The sequence below is a fragment of the Lissotriton vulgaris genome, chromosome 9, assembly GCF_964263255.1.
Source record: "Lissotriton vulgaris chromosome 9, aLisVul1.2, whole genome shotgun sequence".
Taxonomy (NCBI): Eukaryota; Metazoa; Chordata; class Amphibia; order Caudata; family Salamandridae; genus Lissotriton; species Lissotriton vulgaris.
In genome coordinates this window covers 1,106,229,847-1,106,248,115 of record NC_141697.1, presented here as the reverse complement: position 1 = coordinate 1,106,248,115, position 18,269 = coordinate 1,106,229,847, and the positions used below count along the sequence as shown (strand labels likewise).

Sequence of the window (18,269 nt, the reverse complement as noted above, 5' to 3'; positions counted from 1 at the left end):
GGAGGAGACAGACAACAGGACCCAGATTCCTCCGCTCGAAATTGTGGCCTCTCGACCCTCCCCCTCGTTAGCGCGGAGTCGGGGAAAGAGGACACCCCAGTTGCACCTCTCCTCTCGAAGTGCGCTCTTCTCCGGAAAACCGGGCCGCCCCGCTCCCTCTCTTCTCAGGGAAGCAGGGGCCCTCCTTGAGGAAGCTCCCAGCGCTTAAGCGGGAAGCCCGGTGCTCGGCGGCTGCTCCCTGAAGGATTCCCTCACCGGCTGCTGACAGGGTTTTTCCCCCGCGAAGGCGCAATCGCGCATGCGCGGGGAGTAAGCGGACAGCCAACCGAGTTTGCTCCGCCTGCCTGACGCAGATAGTGGCTCCGCAGTGGGCCTGCTCGACCCTAGGCCCTTCCTGGGAAAGATCAGCAAGTCAACCTGGAGTATGCGCAGTGGCGCCGGGCACAATACCCCTAGTCCCTCCTCCTTCTTCCTCAAGCAGCGCTGTTACAGAAGCGCGATCTGCGCCCCAGAGGTACCTGCTCACGGCGGAGTCAGGGCAACAGCCGAACTTCAATTAACCCTCTCACCCCACTCGGCCTCACGAGTGGGAAGGTTCGCTCTCGCGCTGCAGGACCAGACACCGGTAAGGGGAGGGGGGGGGGATCTCAGCTTCACGCAGGGCAAGAACCTGCTTCATCACCCCAGGAGATGGGAAGTAGAGATGGATCTCCTCACATATAAGCTCCCAGTTCTCTATCCTTCTCAAAGACATACTAACTCTCCGTACTGGACAGGAGCTGGTGATAGGGGAGGGGTACTCAGTTCTGTTCTCAGAGCAGGGATCTTTGCAGCTCCACAGTCCACTGGGATTAACCCCTTCACCTGACTGGAGGCACCTTTCTGTCCAGGGTCAGCAGGACGAAACTAACTCGGCTAGGACAACAGGAATGGGGGGAGGAGAACCTAGACAGAGGGCAACCCTTGTAGAGCAGTCCACCCTTCAGGACCCTACCCCTACCAGACCTCAGCCTTCACTCTAGCTGTTCCTCACTGGCAGGACAAAATGGCTGACCAGCATTCCGCCTTTTATAGGCTGACCCTCAGAGGTCCAGAAGGGACCAGAAGGTTCTGGAATGCCCTATTCTATCCTATGGGACAGGTTCCCGGTATGTCAGTTATGACAGTTGGTAGCCACCATTTTGTGACTCCAAAGAAATTCCTGTCAGGCAAGGCCTCTAGGCCTGAGGTGAAAAGCTATGAGGGCAAAAGGGCACCTATCCCCTAGGCCAACACCTTGAAAAATCTAGTGGACACAAAAATGAATAAAGGCATGAGGGGCAAAAAGGGGACAAAATAAATAATAAATTGGAGGGACTACGCAAAAGATCAGACAGGTCTAACAATCAGGATATGCTTTTCTAGTGTTATTGAACTACTGGCTGGGTCTAGTGGCCCTTTTTTGTGCTCGGTAGACTCTGTTTTGGTTGTTTCCATCCATCTTCTTTCTTCAGAATGTGTAGCCTATACTAGAGCCAGCTAGCTTTAAACAAGACCATCCCTAGAAACACCCTGGGCACAAAAAACAATGAAGAAAGTAGATGTGGGGGTAGGACTGTTCTCATTGTCCTTTGTGAGTAGCAGCTATGAACCATCTTACAGTGGACATTCTTACAAATACATGAATGCTGACAAGCAGCTAATGATAACTCTCATGCAATATGCTCTGCTGGTGTTAGCAAAACATATATACCATGCACCCACATTCCAACGTTCAAAATCATTATTGCAAAATTCTGTGCGTTGTGTTTGAGTAAATCTTAGACGCACAGAAAATAAATTACCATGAAGGGACCCACTCTGCACTCAGCCTCTTGGCTTAGTTTACATGGAGTTGCTAAATGTATCTTCCCTTGCCTAGAACTATATAACTCAAACTGGTTACATGCTACCACTAGCCAGAGGTTGTGAAGAGGGGATCAAAAGAAGCTACTTCCTTGATACTTTAGCTGGGGCAGACCAATGCAATGGCGCCCGCCTCCGGGCATATAAAAGCAATACATATATTTGTAGTTCGAGTGATTCATCAAAGTCAGGGTCATGGGTTCTGCACGGTGAAATCAAAATGAAAACTAGCCGAGGAACGTGCAGGGAGAAAATCTAATTGGCAGGGATGGCACAACTGCACAGTGTATGGGGGACTTTCTTCTTTACACAGACATTTAAACAAAATATCTGTCAGATCTCTGCCGGTGCCTTTACGTATGATATAGGTAGCACCTATGTTAAAATTGTCACACAGGTACCCAAGTCATTGAAAAACTTGGACTAGTGTTTATTTCTCAGTGAAGATAAAGCTGACCACACCCGTGATACACCTTTCTGTGTGGCACTCAGGAGAAGGATTCTTCTTTCTCTTCAGTAATCACACAAATGGAAGATCTGTTTAATGGTGATCTGGGCAGGACCCTGTAATTGTTGTGGAGGACTGATTAGCGAGGGGCATTGCAGTGTTCAGGCAAGGCAAGCATTGGCCTTATTTTTTTTTACAGAGTTTTTATATAGCATGAACCGGTACCGGGTATCAGAGCTTTTTACATAGCACCAGTTGCGTTACATGCGGACACGTTCATTTTTTGTTTGCCACGGGGAGATTAAGGGACAGATGTAGGTAATTCATATTTACCGACTCTTAAATACCGATTCGGTATTTAAGAGTCGGTAAATAGGAAGGGGGCAGATGTAGGTAATTCTAATTTAAGAATTACCGAATCTGCATGATTCGGTATTTACAGATTCAGTAAATACCGAATCGGTATTGCCCATTGATTCCTATGGGCCATGAAGCCCACAGGAATCAATCGGAAATACCGATTCGGTATTTACCGAATCGGTAAATACCGAATCCTGCAAGGGTGCAGGGGGTGTCACTTTGACACCTTCTAGCACCCCAAGTACAGGCGTGTGTGCCATGTGGCACACATACATGCCCTAAGGGCATGTCTGTGTGTCACATGGCACAGGTGTACATGCACAGAAGTGCATGTACACCTGAATTTGGTATTTTACGACCCAATTGGATTGGGTGGAAAAATACAGAATTCTGAAGGCCTGTAGCACTGTAAACAGTGCTACCTACATCTGGGTTTTACCAAATCGGTATTTTACAGAATCGGTAAATTTACTGATTCTGTAAAATCAGGGCCCCTACATCTCAAAACCCAATTACCGGTCGGTAACGGCCGAAATCGGCCGTTACTGACCGGTAATTGGCGACCTACATCTGGCCACAAGTGATTTGCCCAGAATCACAGGATTTTCAGCGTCATTGCCGAGATTGGAACCCTGTTCCCCAAATTCATTAAGGTCGACTGCCCTAGCCATTAGGTCAACTCCTCTCCCCAATCCTTGAATCATGCTACTTTTAGCGATCTTTTTTCTCCTCCTTCCCTGCTTGGGTTTTTGGTACCCTTAACTGTGCTGGCATTGCATACAAATTAATAGCACAGACATGGTGGGAGTCCTGTTCTTAGATTGTGTCCTGTCCAGTATTCTTCCTTTTTGTGTTGCTGATAGATGTCACTGGCACAAAAAATGTCCTCTCATGTTTTGGGAGATTAAGGGACAGATGTAGGTAATTCCTATTTACCGACTCTTAAATACCGAATCATACCGATTCGGTATTTAAGAGTCGGTAAATAGGAAGGGGGCAGATGTAGGTAATTCTAATTTAAGAATTACCGAATCTGTATGATTCGGTATTTACAGATTCGGTAAATACCGAATCGGTATTGCCCATTGATTCCTATGGGCAACGAAGCCCATAGGAATCAATGGGAAATACCGATTTGGTATTTACCGAATCGGTAAATACCGAATCCTGCGAGGGTGCAGGGGGTGTCACTTTGACACCCTCTAGCACCCCAAGTACAGGCTTGTGTGCCATGTGGCACACATACATGCCCTAAGGGCATGTCTGTGTGTCACATGGCACAGGTCTACATGCACAGAAGTGCATGTACATCTGAATTCGGTATTTTACCACCCAATTGGATTGGGTGGAAAAATACCGAATTCTGAAGGCCTGTAGCACTGTAAACAGTGCTACCTACATCTGGGTTTTACCGAATCTGTAAAATTACTGATTCGGTATTTTACAGAATCGGTAAATTTACTTCCTTTTTGTGTTGCTGATAGATGTCACTGGCACAAAAAATGTCCTCTCATGTTTTGGGAAGTGTTCAACAGTCCGACAATGGTTGACACCTTCCTGTAATTTTTACTGATTACTCATTCCTATTGTGCAATGTGTCTACCAGCCCTGCAATGTTGACAAATTGCTCTCCCATAAGGGCATCAAACATATTACAATATAGTATGGATGAAAAGTGGCATCAACTAATTTTAGAAAAACTCCAAGCTTCCTATTAAAATGTATTTCTTTATATATGTTTTTGAATTAAATACAATAGTTAATCATTTCTGCATTTGTTTGAGGGATGCTTGTTTCTTTATTTTGAGTGTATTGTTTTGCTGTACAAATAAAAAAAATGCTCTGCATTATTCCACTCATGACTCAGTGGGGGTCCCCAGATTCCAATATTAATTCAGTTGGGGTCTCCGGGTTCCAGTGATGATTAAATGGAGGGGGTCCACAGAAGTTAAAAGGTTAAGAATCACTACTCTACGTGATTCTATAGTCTAGAGGCAAACAAGGGTAATTGGGCAGCAGGTCAGCCACACTGCTGACTGAGCAAAACTATAAAAAAGTAGAGACAAAAGCAAACTGTATTTCTGTTGTTCAACTGGAAAACTGTAACAGATCTATTTGGTTTATATACAGGTTCGTTCCTAGGTAATAGTTTTTAAATTCAACCCAAAAGACGTAATGAAATACTAGGGTGATTTTATTCATTTTAAATATTAATCTGTAAAAAAAACTCACATCCTCATTTTTTTCCAATAATTAAGTTAATCACCTTGATCTTCGTGATGTATTTGACTATATTCATACAGTCTAACTATAAGAAATATGTTTCCTAAAAAGAGCTGCAAGTTAAAGGAAGTGGTTTCAGCTAAAAATGAGTCCTTCTTGTTCTGTCAACACCTTTTACCTGGCCCACCTACGCTTAGCCATGGAACTCAGACTGTTCAACAGTATAGTTCAGAATCATTGTAGTGGCTCCAATAGATATTTGGGCTTTCAGGTTCTGCTGCACTGGTGAGAGGAGTGCTCATTTACCCCTAGCTGCACCTGATCCATAGTGATCCAAAGAAGCGTGGGAACACTGATCATATTGCATGCAGGCTCAGGCAAAACAGGGTCCTGAGTGGGCCTACCCTACCCAACCTGGAGACCTACAATTTCATAAGAGTAGGCAAGTGTTCTCTAAATGTGATTCCAATTCTAGTGGCAGCAGCTCGTAGTGTTCAGTAAGGGTGCTAAGTAGGACAAACAAGAATTTTGCCAGACTACTGCCCCATAGAGAAAGAAAGGAAATGTGGAGAGATGGAAGCTACAGAGACCTCAATTGGCGATAGAGCAGAGGGTCTAACTGTTATAATGACTACCCTCAAATATGACCTCAGAAAACAGGAAAAAGTGGAAAAGGCTTGCTTGAGGGGATGGAATATAGGGTGACAGAAATGGAAACTGAGTAATGGAGATTAAGGAAAAAGAGTGTAGGAAACGTATATGTATATACGTAAAATGTATATGTATGGATGTTCCTGGACGTATATACTTACTTACTTTCCTTCCTGCAAAAGTCCTGGGAAGGGAAATAATTCAAAATGACCTTGAAAACAAACTGAAATGTAATAGTAGATTTAGATACTAAATACTATCTTTGGTGTTATATAGAGGTGGTGGGCTGAATTTGGTATCTTTTGGTATCTTCACTTGTTATCATTTTCTGTATCACTATTTTAAACGGTTTGGATATGTCTAAAAAAGTATTCATAGTGATGTTTTAATTACAGACCAAGAAAACAATCCTGGAAAGATGAAGAAAACAAAAACATGGAAACCTAGTAGTATATTATCAGATCTAGTGGCGTTAAAAAGTAGTATTGAAAATAAGCACACTACTTCATATATTAATTTGACGGGCAAAATGAATGAAACGCAATCCAGACATAGAAGAACAAAGCGTTTTTTGTCATATCCTCGATATGTTGAAGTGATGGTCGTAGCAGACAATAGAATGCGTGGATATCATGGAACTAATCTGCAGCACTATATTTTAACACTGATGTCTATCGTAAGTATAACATTTTTTTTCTTCAACTGTTTATCATACCTAAGGAGGCTATTTACTTCGTTTTTTCAAATAAAATGTCATCTTTAGTTTAGCTGCTTAAATGCCATTTTCTGATGTCCACTCTTACCGAGAAAAATGTGTCCTTAAACTAATGAAACTCCTTGAATTGTATGCGGATTATTACATACATGGAGTTTGCTAAATAAGAGATATTACACTTATGGTGACTAGGCAAGTCTTAATAGTAGAGAGGATGTCTCCTAAAGTGTTTGTTTAGACCTTTAAAGGAAGAATTTGAATATCATCTGCATTTTATATATTCAAGTGTGAACTAATGTTGCTCCCTTTTTCACATAAATTGTAGGATGGTAAGTATTTTGCCATTGGCTAGAAGCCAATGGCAAATGTCTTGCCAACCTACATCCTTCTTGTCTTCTTCAATTCCAGGAGTGTTCTGATTTCTAGTTGGCGCAAGCCCCCAGATATAGTGATATTCTAGGAATGGTGGGAGCAAGCCCTGAATTTAACCCTACTATCAATCAAATATTATTTATTAGATCACATAAAGGATTGCATATACATAAAAAGGCAAATAACAATTAAAACAAACAGATGTCGCTAATTTCTTTTTTTATAACCACCATTAAAAATTGTATAAGGACATACCAATAATTCATATAGAAAATACCATAAACCAAGCAATAAAAAAAGAACACATATAATGACATTTACCCTTATGGGTTATCCAATATTTAAAACCATATTAAAAGTCATAGAGTTACGAAACCGTACAGCAGATTTTAAAAATAAGCCTACAGCTGAACATATCTCAGGACAGTAAAGTTGTCATATGTCAAGGCCAGCCTGCACCTAGTAAACTGAAGTTTACACAAACAGGGATGCTAGAAATCTTTTTGTGTAGGGCTGATAAAATTTGCTATAAAGACTGAAGGGAAACCTCATTACCTGGATTGGTGCAGATACTAGAAGTCTTACATTGTTCCTCGGGGAAAGAATGTGTCCACCTGATGGGGTCCAACCTGAACCGGGTCAGAAATCTATACATTCCTATGTTTCAAAGATGAATCCAGATGAGGCTCCACAACCAGAGTTGTTTGAATCACACACTATTATCTTACAAATGGTTTAATTAATTCTGTTCCCTCCCTCGGGCCCTCCTATCAGACATAAAATGCTCTCTGAACCACCCTTTACCCTTATTTCTCAGATTGATACAGCTTACAAATATAGAAGATAAGGGCAATGGTAAATACCTTAATATAATGGAGCCATGGTATTCTATCACCATAGTCCCATGAAAGAATGTCTTTTATTATATGTTTATTAATGCTTGCTGCTCCAAATCGAGCAGCACAATTACAAAGGAGCTAGGTTAATGAGGTCCTCAAAATATTCCAGTCCTGTCGCAAAATGCAAATTACTCATTGTACATCCAGCATACATAGGCACACACTGTTATCTTCAACTTGGATTCAGCCCGCGTCCTTGTACCCCCAAATACCAGCACCATATGTTAAAACGGGGATACATTTTCTCTTCTAATTCCCCAACAATTGATTAATCGGCTTTTTTCAATAGTGGAAATGAGGGAGAAGATAGTACCAACCGATTGCAAAAAGCAATTATCCCTATTCATAATACAGGGAGCCCAAGTACAGGTGTGATTAAACATCATCCCTAAATTAGGGAACTGATTAACTTTCTCAGTAGACCTATCCTTGTTAATGCAACGCGTCTTCTCATTTTTAGAACCGCAGACGATGATAAAGGTTTAAGAGTAATTTGTCTCCAGATTTAGACATTTCATGCAATCTACAAAAGCACCAAGCACCATTCCATTCGCTGTTCTTGCAAGCAAGACAGCTTCATCAGCGTAGAATATCTTCAGAGTGGACTTTTTTCCTACCACATGGATATCCAGCTCCTTAACCAGAACAGATTCTAGTCCTTTCGCATCAAGGAAGGACATAATAGGTGCTTGTACCCCTGCCTGGTGCACACCCTGAACATCAGCCAACGCGTTTCGTTCTGAATGGAACGTCGTCAGGGCTTAATTATATTAATCTTGGTCTGGATTTTCAAACAAAACCAGTTTGAAAATCCGGACGAGGGACCTATACTGTGTGCATCAACACTGACCTGGACTCTGTCTATCTTGTTTTGACTTTGGGAATTACTGACCCACGTATACAGACCAATCGGACCGAGATTAATATAATTAAGCCCTGACGAAGTTCCATTCGGAACGAAACGCGTTGGCCGATGCCCAATTTCAACTACCACTACAAAAGGATATTTTTGGGATACACTTGGAGCTCACTGACTATGTTCTGGTGCGCCTTCCTTCTCTTTACTGTCTTCAGCATTTGACACTGTAAACCATGGCAAATTATTAGACCGATTGGAGAATAGGATGGGTTTCTCAGGTACAGTCCTAAAATGGTTTAATTCCTTCTTAGAGATCAGATCGTAAAGATATTTGGTGAACCTCAATCTATCTCTTCCATCCCCGAGTCATACTGGAGTTCCTCAAGGTTCGACTCTGTCCCCATCTCTATTCAATCTGTACATTGGGAAACTTTCTGAAGTACTGCAGCAGCCTAGTATCTCCTTCCACATGTATGCAGATGACACTCAGCTGTATATGAAGATCACATCGCTGGAAGATCAACATAATGAACCAAGCCCTACAAAAGAGACTCTTAATGGGTACAAGAAAATTTGACCACATTACTCCACACCTGAAAGTGCTCAAATGGCTACCGTATGAGGCAAGAATTTAGCTAAAGATGGTGTGTATTACACACAAAGCTCCACACTACAAAACACCACTTTACCTTGCCCAGAAAATTACGATTTCAGGAGGCTTTAGATCTTCAAGGGGTTCGCAGATTCCCTACTGAAACCAGCATTCTTCCGTATGAAGAAAACTTACGATAGAGCATTCTCGGGAGCTGCACTAAGAATTTCGAATGCGCTTCCACCAAATAACAGAGGAATCACCTGTCTTGTGATTCAAAAAAGAGGCTAAGTCCTTTCTCATGAGTAAATTCCTCCCTTAACTAACTGCGGTCTTCTCTCGGCTCCTTGGTAATTTTCAGTCATCCCTGAATCTGCTACTTTCAGTTGTGCTAACAGATGAAGATAAACAGGATTATCGCACTCCTGATATCAGAGCAATGACTCCAGTGATAGCACAAGTCAGTGGGCTTTCATCAGTTCTTACCTATGGGCCACAATCAGCCCTGTTTGGATACCTCAAGTCCATACGCAAGATCCAAGGAAGATGGCTAATGAAGGTACTTCTATCAAACCACATCGTTATTGGAGTAGACTTGTAACTGTGTATCCAGTTATTGACTCAATTTTTTCTGTAAGAGTGATATTACATTTTAAATGCAAGTATGTCATGACATGTGCTACTATAAATTAATATGTATATTATTTGTAAATTTGTAAACACTGAAGGAAAATTATTGCTGTTGAATTGTGAAGACATCTGACACCCAGGATTGGGTTATGTTCGCGCTATAGAAAACACTAAATAAATAAATAAATAAAAATAAAATCCGGACCTGGAACCTTTTTGGATAGACTATTACTTATGACATCCACTATCCTTCGAGAGAAAAAAAAAATCTATGATAAGTTTAGAAAGGTCTCTACTCATAAAATCATACATACTGTAAGCAGGGCAATAGATAGTAAAAATTTCTTTTACCCACTCTTCTGGGCTAATATTTAAACACACCGTGAGATAAGTTAGCATTAACTAAGTTCCAGAGAGCCTGGGTATCTGTTAGTTTACAATTATAGATCAAGGTTTCCCATCTGTCTGTAAATCATCCTTTCTCTTTTTAAAAGTCTTCTTATATTCTCTCCTAAAAATGTATTATTGCGTCTCTGTTCCTAGGTTTGTTTTCAATTATTTTCTGAGCCTCACATTAGTGGCTCTACATACCCCATCAAACCAAAATGGATTTTGGTCATTTTTGTTTCTAACTAATCTAAATATTAGAATCCTAATATTGGCGGTCAGCTTGCAAAACCATTTAACAAAAGTAACTTGGTTGTTGTCAAGGGATAGGCAAGAATGTATAGATTCCTTTTGCAAGGCACTGGATGGTTGGGTGAAGGGCCGTGAACTAAAGGATTACCTGGGGCTTTACAATTTGATTGCTGGAGAGCACATGTTCAGTGTTTGTTTTGCATATATGCACCAACAACAGATTGATAGTAACTTCACTGGTGAGCCCAGGGAGCTTGCTAAGAAAGCACACCTCTGGCTCAGCACCAGGGTCCATAAAAAGATACCTAGGAGTGACCCCAAGAAGGGTGGTTCAGGCTCAAAAAGATCAAAGGAGACCAAGGCAAGTCCCAAAAATAAGGGGGGGGGGGAAAGGGTTCCCGAGCCCCTTCTGAGAAACAGGAAGGGAGTTCTTGTAGGTGGTGGTCAAGGGTGGATCATTTAAAACCCTGGTGTTTAGATTGTTCTCAGCTAGGACACAAGCAGGTGGGCTCTTTCATATGAAAACACTCATTCTACAGGTGCAGGCAATATGGTTTGAGGAATAATTAGTCACCAGGAGCTCGGGGTAGACTATGCCCTAATCTCCTTTAGTTGGGAGGTGGACTCGGGGGTAGAGTGGTGACCCCTGAGGGTGGAAGTCATCACTTTCCCCAGAGTAGTAATCTATCCAGATGTGTAGGGTGACATTGGCCCAGGGGAGGACTTTTTTGGCCCCATAGCGCTGGTATCCCTGGAGTCAGGCAGTGAGGTGATGTGAAGGCGGGTTATAGTCAGTCCCCAGATGCCCATAAACTGCAACTCAGTTGCCCCGGTGTCAAGAGAACTGGATAAGGCTGCCGCTCCAGGTACCTCGACTGTCCTTACTCTCACTTTGGGAGAGTACGGAGGCCCAGAGGGAGGGGAAGAGGCGCAAACAGTCTGCAGTGGGAGGACCAGTGGGTCAGGGGATGCCAGCTCTGAGAACAGAGCACCCCACAACTGGCCCTGGTAAGGCCTCTTCTGACCAGGAGATGCTCCATGGACTTTCACAGAGACTGAGGGCCGGAGACCTGTACCAAGCAGACCCCTTCATGGCACAGACAGAGTGTCTTAAGAGGGGTGGCGGTTTCCACCCTGAAACTCCAGGCCTATCAGGCACCTGTTCGCCTTCTGGTACAGACCCTGGGCTGAGTGGCCAGTCTAAGGCTAACACCCCGGGACTGGTGGGACGGAGAGTGGAAGATGGGTATCTTACACCTTGGGTTGTTGCCCCGCACTCTGAGAAACTTCACAGGTCGAATAACGCTGGATGATCTGGGGCCTTGCTCTTGACACTGACAGCGGTCAGTGGCCTCTGTTGGTTGCTGTCCTTATGGGCAGAGTTTTCCTTGGGTTGGAGACAAAATGTGTTGGCCATGGCAACACTGTCTACCTACTGGGATGCCTATGTGAGCAAGTTAAGGTTAGGTGCTTCACAAGTGGGGTCCACAGATGAGTAGAATGGTTTCCCATGGGTCAGTTCAGTGGCTCAGGAGAGTGTAGACAGAGGGATCGAACTGAGTTCAGAGAGGGATAGAACTAACAAGTGTACCTGCATACCAGGTCCTTTGTCTATGTTCTATCACCAAAGCATGAATCCCATCAAGGTATTGACTAGTCTACCCTTTCATTTGGCTGGAGGGGGTTGTGTTGGACTTACCCTTTCTGCAGGGTCATCCCCAAACAGTTTGTCTTCACCCTCCTTTTTTCTGAACCAGTTTATTTTGGTGTTTAAGTCTCTGCAAACTTTACCAATGCTAACCAATGTTGAAGTTCTTGTGCTCTCTATCCTTTAAAGCATGGTAAAATGGACTTTAACCCTATTGATCTATTTAATGTACTTGTTAGTCCCTTGTAAAACGGTACTACATGTACACAGGGCCTATAAGTTAAATGCTACTAGTGGGCCTGCAGCACTGATTGTGCCACCCACTTAAGTAGCCATGTAAACATGTCTCAAGCCTGCTGTTAAAGCCTGTGTTTTTAGTTGTAAACTGCCATGTCGACCCATCAAAATAAACCTTTTGCCCAGCCCAAACCTTTATTTTTTTATTAATACATATAAGCCACCCCAAGGGTAGCCCCTAAACAGCCCAGAGGGCAGGGTGCAGTGTACCTTAAAAGTAGGCCTTCCTCTCCCATAGGCTAACATTGGAGTTACCTTATTAAGCTGTCATTTCCAATTGGGCGAAATTCGAGAGATCGATGTTGGTGTCTAAAGAATTGTAATTAAAAGTCCTCTTTAATGGTAAAGGCAGCTTTTTAGTCAGAATACTGCAAATGCCACTTTTAGAAAGTTGGCATTTTATTGTCCTAGCCATTTGGTGCCTGCAGTTGGATTCAGTGTCACATGACCAGGTGTAGCTGACAGTTGGTCTTTGTGTATGGTCCCATACAGTTAAACGAGGGAAAGATAGATGTTGGCTGGACAATGAAACATAGGGAAGCTAGATGTTAGTAGGATGGTGACTCTGAGTTAACTCAGGGGTGCAGCTATCATGTACCTTATTTGCACATCACAAAGGCTCTGCTTGAGCACGGTTTGACACTGGTCTTTTATGACCCCAGACAAGCTTGGGCCAGGACAGGGAGGAAGGGGATGTCTGACACTATGAATCCTCTAGAAGCTTAATCCACTTCAAAGTGAGCACCAGGAATAAATGTTGGACCTCAGACCCCAACTCTTCAGTACACTTCTGGACATGTGGACTCTGCCAGAAAGAAGGACTGATGTGCTGCTGAAAGGATTACTCCTCTGCTGGACTGCAGCTCTGAAGGACTGCTACCTTGCTGTGCTGACCTGCTGCCCTCTTGCCTGGGTGAGAAGGAGGACTTGCATCTGTTGAACCTAGAACCCCCAAAGTGACTGGAAGGGCCAATTGGCTGGCCTCTTGACTAGAGCCTCTGGGGCAGAATGATCCAACAACCTTGAACCCAGCACCTGGACTCTGAGTCCTACCCTGCAAAGTAGTGCCTCCCCAGTCCTGACCTCTTAGAAGTGGGCCTGATTGTTCTCCGCCGGCCCATCTGTGGTTTCAGTAGAATTGACGCATCACCTCTGCTGCGCGGCATAGCACGGAGCAGAACTGACACATCACCACAGCTGTGTGAATTATGCAGATGTAGGGACTTCGCATCGCCTCCCACAGCCATCCATGACACATCCTTGACGCAGGCTTTCGCATCGCAAGCCCCTTGTCGACACCATCCTTGCCGACGATGCACAACTCTGCATCACAAGCTTTGCATCTTCCTCAGAACGAGCTGGTGCACGATGCATCCTCCACAGAGAACTTTGCATCGCAAGTCCCTTCTTGACGGACATCTCGATGAAGACACGGGCCTCGCAACACAACCTTGTAAATCCTGGGTACCAATGCTGTGTGATGCATCTCCAACCCAGACCCCACTTCGCCTCAGTTGCACAACGCATCCTCGACGTGGAACTACACAACCTTTTAAAACTAGGAATTAAGGTACTCTTGTTTAGAGGCCCGAACTGGCTCTCTGTAGCTGACAGGTACTCCAATGCAGCTGGACAGAATTTGTGACTTTGTCATGGTGCAGTGTGACCAGATAGCTACAGTTGGTGCTTTGTACTTTTTAGTTCTATTTTCACTTACATCTTTACAATTTCATACCTCCGGTTCTACTGATTACATTTATGTTGTTAGGATCTTGGTTTATTTATTATTATTATTTACTCTATTTTTCTAAATTAGTGTGGGATTTTTGTTCTGTTGTGTTTTCACTTTATTACTGTTTGAAGTGCTGCATACATTCTTTACACAATGCCTCTAAATTAAACCTGACTGCACTGTGGCAAGCTACCAGAGGTTTGAGCACAGGTTAATCTGGGGTTTGCATATGCCTCACCCTGATAAGGATTGTTGCTCCTGCTTGAGTAGGATTTTACATCCCATCCCAACCAGTAACCCAATTTCTTATAGTTTTCGAGATTGCAATAAGAAATAATGATATTTGGAGAATGGTGTGTAAACTGCTGAAAGATTATTTGAAAGATAATGCTATTTATGAATAATCTGTTGTCTGCTCAACACAATCATTAATTGTACATATTTCTTGTTAATACAGGTAGCTTCCATCTACAAGGACCCAAGCATTGGAAACTTAATTAATATTGTAATTGTTAAATTACTTGTTGTCCAAAACGAACAGGTAATTATTTCTCTAAAAAATAGTTTTAACCTCTGTTATTGTTGATTTAACTACTAAAATGCACTTGGTGTATACTTTTTGTTAGGACGGCCCCACAATATCGTATAATGCCCAAACAACTTTGAAAAACTTTTGCATCTGGCAACAAACTCAGAACACCCCTGATGACAATCACCAATCTCATCATGACACAGCTGTTCTGGTTACCAGGTATATTGATATTTCGCTTAGCATCTTGTTATTGAAAGTTCAGAAGTCTAATTCATATGTAATGGCATTTGCTGGTCTGCAGTTGTAATCGTTTATAAGCTACCGAACTGTAATTCGCAAATGTATTTGAAAATGAAAAGACAGCTGCAACCAAAGTCAAATACATCGATTTTACCTCATTTGTGTAGATGCGTTGTTGCACACCTCGGTGCGAATTGTGCCTGCTAAAGCTTGCAACAAGCCTTCACAGCATGCAGACTCCTGATTAGTAAAAGAGATGTGTATTGTGGCAGGACAGATTTTCATTGCTACTGCAAGTGCTCTGCAGCCCAGTCTTCAGTGAATGACTAGGGCATGTGCTTTTTACCCAGCCATTGATAGGTTCCTGTTAGTCGAAGGGCAGAGGCACCATACTTTCTGAATTTATGTTCTTGTTTTCCAGCCCTATTGAAGCGTTGGGAAAGGAAAGCCCGGTGACTATGCTCATGCAAACCATGAACATAGCCATATTGTGCAATCCAATGATGTAGGTTGCTCTCTGACATTTCCCTTCACTTGTCCTGCATCTGAGAGGTCATTTGCTGAAGAAGGAGGTGTGTGTGCATTCCTTTATGAATTGGAGATGCACAAAGAAATTCAGCAGACAGGCCCTTTAGCCACCCCCTCACCTTACTAATGCAGTGGCCATGATCTCTTTACATCGCCATGTGTGCACTGTCATCTGCTCGCACGAAAGTTGCCGTGATACATTGTGGCTCCCCTAATTTGCACTTTCTGTTTGGATTTGCACACCTTTATGAATTACCTCCTTTATATGCACACAGGGTTGTGTTGCGGTGTAGATAACCCACCCTTGACTGCTGCTCAAATTAAATTCTCCCTGACTAGTGAATAAACCTATTGATGTTAAATGTTGCCTACTTTTCGCAATATGCAGTACTTTTCCGTTTTTTATATCAAATTATTTTAATAGAGTTTAACCTCTGTAGTGACTAGCATTCTAATGTTTTTAAGTCAGTGAAAGGTGTTCCAAGCATTAGTTGTTTATAATGCAAAATAATGATTTCCAGGAGTATATGTTGGCATCCATCCAGCCTTATCCTTAGCAGCAGCATGCACATTATGACACATTGTCTAGAGGATGTTTATTTATTTGTTGGTACGTTAATAAACATCATAGGACACTTGAACGCTGATGCGGAGCCAGGAACGCAGGTGCCCATTGTGGCCTTGGGCAGCAGTCGGAGGGTGAAGTGGGAGGGGAGGGGGGAATAGAGATGGGGCGGGGTGCGGAGGGGGGGTGGGTTGGTGGGTGGACAAAATTGAGTAAATCGTGAAGGGATATAGCTCTGATCGGTAGTTCCGCCACTGCAGTATATCACATTCCAAGACACCTTCTAATAAGGTCGTTCCTGGTTGGACAACCTTATTTCTTCAGCACCCAGCTGAGTGCGAGTATTTGTAATCAGCCATGAATCAGTGGCAAGAAGTGCTCACCATTATGGTATTCATCTTCTACTAGGTCATGGTTTTCTTTAATTTATTATTACATTGTGTCCTCATGTAATGCAACTGGTGCTATGTCAAGTGCTCTGATACCCGATACCTTCAGGTCAAGTTCGCGCTATATAAAACTCCTAAAAATAAAAGTAAAATAAACATTATTTTTCCAGTGCCCCATCTCTATTTTCACCTTTGCACTATTTTGGTATTTGCCCAAAAGAATAGCCGTGAAAGTGGTCTGAAATCAACAATCGATGTTCTCCCCTAAGTTTTGTCTAATCCCTTTTTTTTGTTTTGATGTCATATCACATGCACTTCACATGCTAATTAATGTAACCTCATTAAGTCCGTTTTCTTTTCAGGCAGGATATTTGTAGAGCTCATAACCACTGTGACACTTTAGGTAAGTGTGAACATGGAATCCACTTGTTAATAGTAAGCCAAATGTGGTGAAAGAAATGATATTGACTGAGTGTGCCGATATTATGTATACTTGGCAGAGAGTGTGACTCATTTACACCTACCCAGTTGCCCACAAAATACGTAAAGGAATTGAAAGGTCGATTTATGGCCAGCAGCGTGACAATTTTCTAGGTCTCCTTCAGGGGAATCCACAAACCTTGGGTAATTTAGAATCTCCAGGATGCTGGTAAAAAATGACTCAAATTTGGGAAATAAGTTAGGGATGTCTGGGTGCGAACTACCCCAAACAACCAAAAAAGGGCTTGGCATTCTAGGGAGAAAAGGCCTAGCAGCGAAAGGGTTAAATGATCATTTTGCCTGCAGCGCTGTTGTCCAAATCCAGTTACAGCAACTTTATTTAATAATCGACATAGTACTTTTATCCCACACAGTTTTGAGTCAAATTACTGTCTTGATGTTTCTTTCATTTGTGCTCCATTTTACTGGTATGTGTCCATCCCTTTATGGATTGCCCTAAAAGAGATCAACTAGAATTGTACTCGTTGATAAGTCAATAGCATGACTTAATATAGGACTGTTCCTCTGCCAATAGTTACACATTCCCACCTTTACTATATATATATATATATATATATATATATATATATATATATATATATATATATATATATATATATATATATATATATATATATATATATATATATATATATATATATTCTGTATATTCAAACGCAAATAGTCCTTTGCGGGGGAGCTCTTTTTAGCCGGTGTACGCGGCGAAACAAAGACAAGATTTCGCAAGAATATTATCCGCAAAGATAAACAATGCAGCACTCCTCTTGGCTGATAAGAATGTTTATCCAGGCCGTAACTCTCCTACGTGTTTCGAACACCCAGTTTAAACCACCGGTATCAGGAACTGGGTGTTCCAAATGCGTAGGAGAGTTACGGCCTGAATAAACATTCTTATTAGCCAAGAGGAGTGCTGATATATATATATATATATATATATATATATATATATATATATATATATATATATTTTTTTATATATAAGCACTAAAGCACTTTATTATAGTCCATTTGTAACCTTATGTAAGATATTGAAGCCTATACACTCAAAGATGGCCTCTACATTAGTAAGAACTGCATGAGGCACCGTCTTTTATGTTGTTTACTTGTGGCAACTGATTGGTTAAAATGGCGACACTATGAGCACACAAACTGACACTGACGAAGCTGCAAAGCGAAACGCGTCTTTCGGGGGTGAGGGGTTTGTAATAAATTATTCAAGAAACGGATATCGGTGTGCTTGCCCTTCTTTTGACTCAACTAGTCAAATTGTGTTGGAATATATATATATATATATATATATATATATATATATATATATATATATATATATATATATATATATATATATATATATATATATATATATATATATATATATATATATATATATATATATATATATATATATTTCCAGCCCCGCTTCTGTAGTTAAGCGGGGAACCTTTGGCATGGACCTCTTAGCAATCTCCTTCAAAGTAAGAACGAAACACAGCAGGATTGCAGTGGGCAGTGCACATTTTTATTCCAGCAATTCAATCCAGAAATGCTCGGGCTTAGTGCCCGCC

At 42.1% G+C, this 18,269-nt stretch overlaps 1 protein-coding gene across 1 annotated transcript in view; it reads left to right on the top strand.

The window, feature by feature from the left end:
• ADAMTS9 (ADAM metallopeptidase with thrombospondin type 1 motif 9) overlaps positions 1 to 18,269 on the top strand; it is a 914,249-nt gene that overhangs the window by 204,561 nt on the left and 691,419 nt on the right. The window contains exons 5-8 of the mRNA XM_086939088.1: positions 5,962 to 6,242; positions 14,407 to 14,490; positions 14,576 to 14,700; positions 16,566 to 16,606. Of these exons, the coding sequence (XP_086795214.1) occupies positions 5,962 to 6,242; positions 14,407 to 14,490; positions 14,576 to 14,700; positions 16,566 to 16,606 (531 nt within the window). The remainder of the gene's footprint in view (positions 1 to 5,961; positions 6,243 to 14,406; positions 14,491 to 14,575; positions 14,701 to 16,565; positions 16,607 to 18,269) is intronic.